Here is a 12336-nt window from a genome sequence, read left to right as displayed (position 1 = left end):
ATATATATAATGTCACAAATTGTATATCTTTTTAAAAGTTACTTTCTTTTTAATTGTTTGATTTTTGCACATACTGAAGGCATCTTTCTTCTCTTTTAAGGGAAGATGGTGAGAAAATATATAAGTATCTTTTCCTTAAAGATCAGGTTTACTTGTAATCACTGTCTGAAACTGTTCCTTAGAGGAAGTAACCTCAGAGCTGGAAAAAGAAATGGAAGAGAAGGTATTCTGACTCAGTGAGGTATGGGGGGAAAAAAAAAAGAAAAAAAAACAAGAGAACCAGTGAGTACCCGGCAACCACAATGAATTAGTCACATATTTATTACCTGAACAGATGCAAGTTTCTGTCTTGATTTCACGAGGATTATCCTCGCTATAAGCAACAAGATAGGATGGGAAGTCAAGGTATAGACTGATTCACCATCTAGGAGCAGTGTCTTCAGAATAGCTGCATGCAGCATTTTTGGCTGAAAGAAGAATGAGAAAAGACAAGTTACAGTAAATGTAAAGTTTTTAAATAAATCATGTAATACAGAATTAGGAAAAAAGACAATTATTCACTTATTTACGGAGAAAGTCTGCTCAGAAAGTTTAAAAAATTACTGTGTCTCAGAGTCCAACCCTTTAGCAAGTCATGCTAAAATTCTGCTTTTTCTCTTGCTGGCTAGATACACCATACCAACATGATCCAAAAGACCCTGATTTCCTGCTAACTGAAATGCATACATCCAGTCAACTTTATCCCCACTAAATACATTCTAGTGCTATCATCATTCTTATGATCTAAGGAGAAAAATAAATCCATGCCATTGAACCTGCTGTCACAAGAATACATTAATTTGTGTATAAACCTACAGTGCTCAAATATACTACATATTCCTGCAGTGAATTCAGTACGTGTTATCTTTCTCTTCCTCTAAAAGGAGCTCTCTTTTGGAGTGGCATCAGTTCAGCAGTATTAGAGCCATTCTTCCTTTTGTCCAACAAATACAAGCCCCTCTGCTTGGGATGCTGTCCCATATGATCTTCCCTGCAAGAACTCTTTCACTTAATGGGGTTGAGGTAGCTCTCCAGGGATTCTCAATGGTGACTGTCAGAAGGCAGACACCTTTTCTTCTCTCCGTTTTAATGCAATGAAAGCATTCAAGCAGTTTATCTTCAGACTTAGGCAGATGTCAGTTGATCAGTTTATTCCCAGTTCTCATATGGCAAGTTTCCTTTGCAAATTAAAAAAAGTAGGGCTTTTGCTTCCAGTTGGTATGAAAAGGGCAGGAGATGGGAAGGGAAAGGAGGAGGAAAAAAGAGAAGGTTAAATAACAGCTTACATTCAAGGTACTTGCCTTATCCAGCCTAGGGAACCAGGACAGAACTTATTTGAATCACATTCAGCTTTTTAAAACTAAATTGCTAATGTAATTTGTAAATTCTTTGAAACTCTTTCCAAGACTTTTCAGCTCTTTTTTCTTTACAGTAACCTTCAGGCTTTTTCTGATTTGCTTAGGTTTGTTACTTGTTTGCCATTTATTAACATTTGAAATAATTCAGCCTTGTGGACAATGATTCATGACTTTGAATTATCTACACAAAGTGCAATTTTTTTATGACATCACTGCAGTCACTTCAATCCTACCATGGAAAACAAAATTTACAATACTCTGATGAACCACTTGGGAATAAAGGAAAGAAATTGCCAAGTGGGAAGTACACCAGCTCCCCACACACACCTCTAGTGATCCTCAAAGGAATAGTCTTACCAACATCTCTAACTGCTCTGATTCAGAGAAGAAAAGTCATGGCTCAGCACTACTAGAGATTCATTTTGAAAACAAAGGCACACACACAAATGCCACTTCATATAATTTTCAATTTAAGTTAAACTTGTTTCCCTCTACTCCTTTTCGATTCTCTCTACAGTCAAATGAAGTCACACACTAAAATGCAAAGGGCATACTCTGTTGGAAAGCTTATAGCAAAGAAGCTGTAAGCTTTGTTATACAACCATTTTTTAAAACTGGCTTGATATGCCACAGCAATCTACAATCATTTAAGTGCTGTAACAACCAATTAGTCACAAATTCACATTTCAAGACCATTCACTGGAAAGCTCAGTCCAACTAACGTAACATTACAAAGAATACTACCTAGGAGGGAGAGATCATGACATGTCACAGGCTTTACAAGAAGCCAGCAAGTCTCACAGCCATAAAATCTTCTATTTTAACAAATCCATGTTCTTCTCCATGAAGCAAATACCATACAAGGAAGCAAACATCTTTCTTTTGAAGCTGAGAAAGCCTAAAGCAGCATTCATCCATCTAACTTTTGCCATGAGACTACACTATCAGTGCAAACCAAGAGAATCTACTGTCCTAAGGTAGTCTTTAAGGTCAGAGAACAGCTACATATAAAAGAGGTAGATATTTAAGCTTTTAAAACTTCAAAGGCTGAAAAGTCAGGATTCAATTCCACAAAATTCTAAAACATTGGCCAAGAGTAAAAGGAAAATTTGAGCTTGTCTTCTTGTGTTTAAATAGCTGGGATAGAAACTTTCAATATTTATCTCACAATCATAAGCACTAGACACTTTTCCAAATTTTTTAAGGACCAGTCTCAAGTATGAATATATAAAAAAAGCTGGCTTTAAGAAAAAAAAATAAGAAAAAGCACTGCTGAAGTTTTAAGATTAACAACATGGTTAATAAGCATTGTTCAAAGAGGTAGAGTTAAGAGACTTTCATGTTTCAGGACAGAAATCGGCCACCAGCTGACAGAGGCTAGAAAGTCTCAAGCAGAATACCAAATTGCCACAGATTTTCTTCTTCTCTTTGAAATATCTCAAAATAGTTATCCTGCAGGGAGGACTCCACACTAGGTATTTTAGAGACTGCTCCGAGTTGGACTTTCTATGTCCCATCAGAACTCCATGCTAGGGAATCCTTTCCTGTATCTTGGAAACAAGCAGTAAGACACACAGATGGAAAAAAATATATATATTAAATGACTTTGGGTAGGAAGTAGGGAGGGGATGGAAGACTTTGGTTCCCTAGACTAATACAACTGTGCTCTCATTTATAAAGTACATACTGATCATAGAAATTAATACACCCTCTCCTTCCCCCTAAGAACGTTTTAGAAAAGATTTAAACATAGCAAAATTGAATCAGGAAGGAACATTATCAGAGGAAGCCTAAAGCACAATGGTGAAAAATGAACTTCAGATTTGGGCAGAGCGCAGGGGACATAACACAAATAAGAACGGAAGACATAAATGTATTCAGGTTACTAGCAATCAGATTTGGTCCTTCACTCTAGACTCTTCCCTCTAGACTTATTTGGAGGATGGAAAAAAAATGTTTTTGTTTGCAATTGCTTCTCTTTCCAACTTTCTGCAAAGGAAATAGGGAGATTACAGTGGAGACTGTCCCCAGTTTCATGATCCAAACCAGCAATGGGTAAGTGATGTAGTGCTGAGTTGCAGACTGTATAGACAATCAAGGTGAGCTAGTGTAAGCGGTGCCTCCCAAGAGTGCAATATGTGGAAAAGTTTAGCTATGAATGCACTTGTCATGTTCCCTACAGGGCCTGACTCTATTTTATTTTCAAGGGAGTAGTTTCCAAGTGGCCTCACTAAGAATGTCCTCTCTCTCATATGTTTAACAAGGGAATCTAGAATTAGCAGATTGGCCCTGCTTACAAGACTCTGCCTCCACCTTTAGGCTCTATCGACCATCCTTATGCACCCCACAAGAAGGAGAAATTTGAAGAACCTTCAGACCCTTCATCGTGCTGGTCACTAGTATCCAAAGAGCATATCAGTCAGCCTAAGATTCAACTCTTTCTTCTTTCTGGCTAGTTTATGCTATTGGAAGGCTAAGCCTACGGGTCTGGGGAAAGAAGACATTTTCAAAGGTTTGAGTTAACAAGGCCAAGGAATAATGTTGGATTTGAAACAGCAGTGCTACATAGTACCCTGGATTTTTCATATGAATTATGAACAGAGCTATCAGTATCAATGGAAGACTGGTAATATACTAGTTTCTTTCAGCAAAAGAATGAAACTGCACATAAAAGAAGCAGCAATAAAAACAAATGGAAAAGGAGTTATCCAAATATGTTCTAAAACTCGTTAGTCAGAACCAACCAGAAAGTTAAAAAAAAAAAAAGACCAGTATGAGTTGCTGATACATGTATTTGGAGAATTCCTAGGAGTTACTTACATGTATTATCAATTAACACACTGGGATTTTCTTCCAGATGGAGTTCTAGCTGTTACCAAATATATCATACTTGTTTTATTAGTTTTTTTAAAGGAAGAGTAGCATCTTTGGCCATGAAGAATATGAAATCAGATGATAAGCAATTAAAGCAGCTCAGTCCTCACAACATTTTTACAGTCCTTGGTATTAATCTTACTACACAATTCTGCCCAATTCACCTACTGAGAATACTAAACTCAATTATCTGAGTATTCAGTAACTTCTTGGAAACATAAGGCAGGATAAACTTGTTCCAGCTTAAACAGTTCTGTATCATTTATTCCCTTAAGTGCAGAAAGATACTGACAATTCTTTAATACACGAGAAGTCTATTATTATATCCCACTTACTGTAAGCACTTAGCTCATTACAAATGTATTAACCTAATCCCAGCAAGTTTAAAGCTGACATTGACACTACATTTTAATTTAAACTCAGTATTTTTTTAAACCTTGCTTTAATGCAAGTCACTTACCATACAAAACTTAGGGCAGTATCATTCAGACTATGTATAGTAAATTCTGGTGTTAACGAAAAAAAAGAAAAAGACATACACCTAAGAACTAAAATGCTAACTGCTTTTGTTTAGAAAATTATAGAACTATTTTTGTGCATGGACTCATTAGGAGAAAAGCACAATCCAGTTCTGCAAAACATTTAAAAAATCCTAATGGAGTACATGAATTTAACCATAACCTAAAGATAAGGCTGGAATCAATCTGGGGGATGGGAAATAATGTACACTCATGAGTATTGTTAATGGAAGACATCCAAGAGGCCCCTACCAGCAACTCATCTAAAATTGGCTATTTCATGACTTGTTCTTTCACTGAAATTAATTATAGTCTCATGCGGTCTTTAATGCACCCATAAGAAAGTAAAATTAATGATGCATTCAGTTGTCTGGGAGCAGAAATGAACTTCTACCACTGACCCGGAGTTGAAACTTTGGGAGGGATATAAATGGCAGATGTTATATAGCCTGAAAAGTCATAAAGTTAAGACAATGTTAGATCAATAAAGAATTCTGAAAATAATAACAACATTTTTGAAAATACTCCTGAAACGAATGAGATATCAGACTTGAAAGGCTGAAGGTTAACAGTATTATTTAGAGCAGGCTAAGAGAAACATGCTTCATGAAGTCATAATTTTTTGACCTTGACATGGGAAGAACCCATTTTAGTCTGAAAACCTGAAAAATGGAAGACTTATTAAAAAAAGGAATTGTACCAGCCTTCATGACAGAACATGGAAGATTATAGCTCAGATGGAGAAAGATAGAGCTGTATTTTCAACCCAACTTTTCTTAAGGTCTGGGCATGCAAGAGAGGAAAGCTAGATTAATGGAAGTGTGAAAATGACCATTTATTGAGATGTTCATTTTTACAGAGTGTTTATACTAAGAACCCTTGGAAAGAAAAGAATATACATAAAGATAATTCAAAACATATGAAAACTTTTGAATTAAGATGTTTAATAAGGAAGAGAACTGGATATTATATTTCATCACATAACTGTTTAGTACACTTGGGAAAAAACATTAACCTATATGAAGATAGCAATAATTATATATATAATGCCAAACTTCTTTTGCCTGAATGCATAAACAGCTATATTTTGCAGAAATATAAAAGTCTGATGCAGCACTTTTTTAGGAGTCAAGTATGCTCAAGTCTGTTTTCTTTATCTTCTCTTGCCAATTTATTTTTTGGAATACCATCTCTGTGTAAGCAAACATCCATCAATGCATTACATTCACAGCCATAAGGGAAAGTAAAGGACATATGTGTATTCTCTCATTCAACAGGCAATTAGCATCTCATTCTTCCATTAAGATGTACACTAAACAGGACAGTTGATATAAGTTATGAACATTGAGTTTTACTAGTCTAGAAATTCTGTCTATGAGAGCAATTCTATGACTATCATCTTGGGCTGCAGCTTCAGTGTTAAAATGCAGCCTGTGCATTAACACTAATATAGAATATCAAGGTTTTTCAGTAAACACATGCCACAATAATGCAACACAGATCCACAAGTTTTATGTGAAACTTATCATATACTTGTCAAACCTCCCCTCATTCCACAGTTTACAGCATTTACATTGCTCATGGTCCACACCTGATTCATAATGAAATTCTAAATTCAAAGCAAGTCATGTGTAGATTTAGAATTAGCAGAGAATAGTGAAGTATAAATGAACTGGCAGAGGTAAACCAGTATGTCACTCACACTACTAACACTGAATTTTCAGTTAAACCTAACATCAACAACAAAAAGAAAACACCATTAATAGCTGAAGATTCATCAGAATCAGAGGTAAATTCAGTTTTGTATTAGGAGGTATTTAAAGACTAGTTAAATTTTTCAACTTGCTGTTTTATATATTAAATAACGTAGCAATCTAGCATATTTATCACTGCTTCCAATTCATATAGTCTACATTTAACAATATTCTCGGTTATTACTCTGTATTAACAGTAAATAATTCCTGGTTTCAGCTGTCAAAAAATCCTCTATGTTAAAGAACACCTAACAAAGCAGCAAATACAAGTGACAAAGGCATAAGCAGATTAGTTCCATGTTATTAAATGGAAGTTACAAAAAAAGAACCCCAAAAAAACAAAAAAACCACCTCATCTTTTTTGAGAATGATGAGAAGATTCATGCCTTCTAAAGGGAAAAAGAAGGAAAAGACCTGTCCAGAAGGTAATATGAGATGGCAATATTTAGGAGGCTGTCTCAGTAAAAAAAGGGGAAGGATGGAATTTTTCAGACTAGCTTTTAACCACTGGAAAATTGCATTTCTAAATGGCCCATCCAACCTGTACTTATTTATATCCCAAATCGGTGATGTTTTTGGAAGAGAAACAGAAAAACATATCTTCAAAAGCAACTACATTTTATCACATTGCCACTTAAGTATAGAAGAAAAAGTAATTGGAGTTATCCTCTAGCCCCTGCTTCCCTCCTGATATGTTGCAGTAGTCAGTATCTTACTATAGCTTTAATTCCAAGTGAAAATTAATGCTGAAGAAGCTTTGATGAACCACAGATACAGGAGCATCAGATATGATTTGAAGCATGGTACTGCTGTCAGAATCCATATATACATCTCACTAACCTAACTGCAAGTTATGGTGTTGACTAGTTATATATGTAAAAAGATGCCAAAGCAAATAAAACTGATGCCCCTCAGTTTCGACTCCTACCTCCTACATTCCCCTCCTCTTTCGGAAGTGTTATTTGTCTTAGTGATTTCATACTAATGATACCATTCACATGACATCATCCATGAACCCGACAGGATGCTGAGCAATCAAATCTCCTGTTCTCTTATATCTGCCAGATATTTTGCTATTTGCAAGACACCTAGCTTCTACCTCTCTCCAGAGTGGGAAAATTTCTAAGCCACTTATAAATGTCTTTCTTTGATGCAGCTAAGAATACGTCCCAAAATAAAATAAATAAAAGTTTACTGACTGCAAATGTCCTTCACACAAATGCTGCCAGGCAATAAACATATCTTCCCCATCCAAACCCAACACTTCCAGCAGGAAATCTCTTAAGTACTGAAGGCAAACATAGTAACGGCTTTTAGGAAAGTGCATAAAAAGTTGATATAGCTGATGATACTTCCAATAGCAGCCAGTACAACTCAACGACGAACACAATTCATTCCCACCCTATGTCTCATAGATCTGTCTTTTCTGGATAAATGATTTTTTCGTGAACAGAACAGCGGTGCCCATAAAAAGATAGCTTATTAAAATTCAAGTATACCTCACAGAATTTCTGTAACAATGCAGATGGCAAAAAGTCCTGAGGCTGTAACTGAACAGGAGGCCCAGTCCAATTGCTTTGAACGAAGAGCTGCAAACTGCCCACACCGAGTAGAAACACCAGTCTCTGCCTGCAATATAGATAAGAAAAGCAATTAACAACAAATTATATTTTTAATTAAGACTACAAGATCCGGTTAATTCTCATACTAATTCAAAACCCTCAGTCTTAAAAATCAAACTCTCAGTACAATGAATCTAGTACTCAAGAATGCAGAGCCATGTGGAAAACTAAAAAGTTTGGAAATACATTTGGTTATGCAGAATGGTTATAATTAATGACAACACTTTGGAAACAGAATTAAATTATATATGTTTCAGAATTTAAGACTGTATCTAATTATCAGAGATCAGCAGGAGATTAGTATAGGAGGCAGATTATCCCATATTTGCCTATTGTAGTGTTGCTATGTTTTCCTATGACATATCCTTTCCTCACCATTGTCAGAGAAAGAATATTACATTACTGTATGTTCCAAATTAACATGCTTATTTCTGTTTTGGCATAGTAATTTATTTTCACTCCCTGTGATAATAAAGCAACTAAACTAACCTTAAAAAAGTTCAGAAGTACCACCTGAGACTTGCTTCAGATACTCTGACAGCAGTTATCTCATTCAATCATGCTTTTTAAATTAAAACACGCTTTATTTATTTTTTCAAAGATGAAATTTTGAGAATTGCTTTTCTTCCTGAAACTGCGTATGAAAAGTTTTTCTTATTTACAAGGCTATGCTCATCTAAATTCATTATGTTACTAATTCTTTAGGCAGCTACAGGAACAAATAACCCCTGTGGTCTGCAGAAAGTAGGGTAGAATCCCTCAAAATTTAATGGCAGATTTAATAGGTGTGGAGTTTCAGGATACTTGCACAGATTTCTGATTTGTTTTCTGAATTCTTTAGGAGTTTCAGCCTTACTATGTTGTAAATCAGTCATATGCCAACAAAGGCCAGTTGCATATCACAGATATAACATACCTCCTATCTAGAAAAACTTAACATTTTAATTGTGCTGGTTTGATATGAGAACAGGTATGTTAAGAAGCATAACTGAATTGGAAAAATCTAGTTGTTCTGTTCCTGTAAAGGGACTCAGAGCTGCAACATTCCTCAGAATGGGGGAAAAAAAGGGATAAAATCCCTAAAAAACAAGTGATCAAACAAAATGGAACAGAAAAGCCACACACAAACAAGCGGCTGGTGGGCAAGAATGTGACAAAAGATGTAGGACAATGAGAAAGTAGAAGTGGGGAACACTCAGCTGAAAAAACTGAACAGATGCTTCAGGAGAGTTAGAAAATAAAGCACTAGTATAAAGAGTTCTTGTCGAACAATTAGATTTACTAGTTACCATTATCCAGATGGTAACTGTCTGCCCATAAATACTGTTTGAATGCATACCTCATATTACCATTAAACTTCAAAACCACTCAAAGACACAAAACACTTGTAACAATTACTATACATTAAATTATTAATAGTGCACGTAAAGTAATTACACAAGCATGAAATTTCTAATTTTTCTCCTATAATAAATTCTGCCTCAAAATTTCCAAAAGGAAAGGTATATAAGGTATAATTAACCATCTCTGTATTGGGATTTGACAGATGCACTTCAGTCTTTTGAAGACTCATTTACATTATTTTTTTATGATCTCCTACTACTAAAAATCTGATTTTTAACACTTCTAATGTCTATATATAGCAGATGAAGTTGCTTGAAGTCTTATCACAGTTACATCCATGCAGAATGCCTCTGCAATGACTGAAACAAATCCCATTACTGTGATAGTTTTACTTCAGTCTTTCCACGAATTTATCATCGCCAATTGCTTGTTCTCATTTTCAAATCCACAAACAAGTTCCACTCTGCTTCTCACTCAGGCAGTATCAGACCATTAATTCCAAACTCCAATCCCTGCAAACAAGGCTGCTCTCCTTCACCTGTCAGTTAATTTTTTCATAAGAAATTCTTTCACGCTGTCTCCCTGACTACCCTTCTCACCAGCAATGCAGTTCTGCAAATGTGTACCTCCCAAACGTTGCCTTAAAGCCGCTCTTCTGTGCTGCCTGAAAACCAACAGAGGTACTGCTGCTAGTGTCCTGCTTATTTTGGTGACCTACATAGTCTTATTTCATTCTTGTATTTCCTCAGCTATCCATCCATCTTGCTCGTCCTTTCTCTATGTGAATGGGGTTTTCTGTTTTTTGTCTGTTTGTTTCAAATGTTTACACCAAGTCCAGTAAGATCGCGATCCTTGATGGGAAATCAGGTGCTTATATAAATACATAATAATATATAAATACAGTCTACTGTAATATTTATATTGTTTTATATATATTTGCTCGGATTTAAAATAAAGCATAACTGAACATTTATATTTGGAAAGAAAATGGATTTGCATGTTATGCTAGAATTTACATATAAAAATATAAGCGTTAGAAAACACTTAATAGCTTGGCTATGCTTAAAATAAGATTGGGTTACAGTTTTTATTTTGCTATGATTTTCTTTCTGTACTTTCTGGGTTCAGTTAAAAAAGATAGAGGGAAAGAGACACTGAATAGTTATTTTTTCCAATTTAAATGCATCAGCTCAAGTTGCAAGAACAGAGGAACTTGTTCGCTTTTATTTTTCAATATGTACGGCACACCAGTTCATCGACCATCAGATGCCTCAAGAAAAATACCAGAAATATCATTCAATGTTCATGTTGGGAAATCAAAATATAGACTTGATTGTATGGATTTGTTTTGGAAACTTTGGTATTCATTAGTATATTGAGTAAGGTAAATACATGGTCAATAAAAAACAGTTATTGCTCATTTCCTTGTTTCTTTAGGTCTTAGAATCAAACACAGTAAGAGGCCTTCAAGTCAGAACTCTCCTAAAACATTTATTATTTCCTTGTGTCCCACACACACTTTCCTTTCAGTCTCTAGAGTCAAACTGTATCGCAGGTAACAAATGCACCTCCTTCAATTGGAAGTCAGGAAAAAAAAAAAAAGAAAAAAAAACCTCCCCTCCTACATAGACACATATATACTAACAAGCCATACTTTTTCTACAGAAGATAATTGTTAACCTTTGAATTGAGTAGCCATAGCAGGGAAAAAAAATATCTTTTTTAAGTTTGAGAGGAATACTTTGAGACTTTATTTTTAAGCCATGAAGTTTAAAAGTGCCATACTGAAAAACATCTAGGGGATAGAGGAAGGAGAGAAGTAGTTAAAGTGACAGAAAAAGTTGCAGCAAATTTTAAAATACTGCTAAAATACTTTTCTTACAGAACCATGGATTTGAAAGTGGGAAAAGTTGCTGACTATGTCCAAAAAAATATATATTCTCACTCCAAATATTGAGCTGCTTTGCCCTCAAGCTCCTTAGTTTTAGCATCAGTGAAAGAATTCCTTAAGAGTTTTTAATGCTATTATAGAACTGTACTTTGTACTGTTTTATATTGTGCTAAAAGAATAAGGTTAACATTATCCAACTTTCCATTTCCGATTGAATCCAGATCCCATTGAGTTTAACTTACAGAATTAAGACTTTCAGTCCAGGAAAAAGAGCCTAAATTTGAACCAGGACCTGTCTACTAAGAGTCACAAGAAAGTCAAAGTATTACTGAATTTTCTGAGCTACAACTTAAAAGTTTTACTGCATCCTTAGGATCACTTGGGGGCAGGGAGGACATTTTCAGCATAAGCAGTGAAAGGTCAACATAACAATATGAAAAAATTGCATTAATTTCTTCCATAAGGCAGTTACACAGGAGCTGCTTGGAAAGTAATTATGTAACACATTTTAACCTAGAAAGTCATTGAAGACCAAGCATGCTACAGATTTAAGTGCTGTAGGCCATGCCTGCCTAAAACAGGAAGTGATCTGTCTTTTATTAAAAGACTTCCTATTAAGAGGAAGACACAAACAATTTTTCTTTCTGCGCTAATATCAAAGCGTCTCATAATGTATTTCTAATGGAGCCTGAAAAACTCATTTGACTGCTACAAACAGAAAATACTTCTGGAAGACACTGGTACATTTTGAAAAGTATATGCTTTCATTCTGAATAAAACTCTAGCCTGTAATCTTGGGCAGATAAATCTCTCCTTCTGAAATGTTCAGTGTTGTAGTTCTGCTTTCATATCTTCAGGCAGAGGGCTTCTAATGCTGCCTAGAATTGCGGAGGAAACAAAGAAAACTGTAAGACTAAAGTACTTGAGAAACAGATT

At 35.3% G+C, this 12336-nt stretch overlaps 1 protein-coding gene across 3 annotated transcripts in view; it reads right to left on the bottom strand.

Moving 5' to 3' along the window:
* Positions 1 to 12336, bottom strand: part of TTC27 (tetratricopeptide repeat domain 27) — a 140075-nt gene that overhangs the window by 122953 nt on the left and 4786 nt on the right. For all 3 annotated transcript variants that reach the window (XM_064509468.1, XM_026122989.2, XM_026122990.2), the window contains exons 3-4: positions 8043 to 8172; positions 327 to 467 (exon numbers count right to left, since the gene is read on the bottom strand). In XM_064509468.1, coding sequence (XP_064365538.1) covers positions 327 to 467; positions 8043 to 8172 — 271 coding nt within the window. The remainder of the gene's footprint in view (positions 1 to 326; positions 468 to 8042; positions 8173 to 12336) is intronic.

Source organism: Dromaius novaehollandiae, chromosome 3 (assembly GCF_036370855.1).
Source record: "Dromaius novaehollandiae isolate bDroNov1 chromosome 3, bDroNov1.hap1, whole genome shotgun sequence".
NCBI lineage: Eukaryota > Metazoa > Chordata > Aves > Casuariiformes > Dromaiidae > Dromaius > Dromaius novaehollandiae.
The sequence above is the reverse complement of the archived record's forward strand: the minus strand, read 5'-3'. Positions and strand labels throughout refer to the sequence as shown.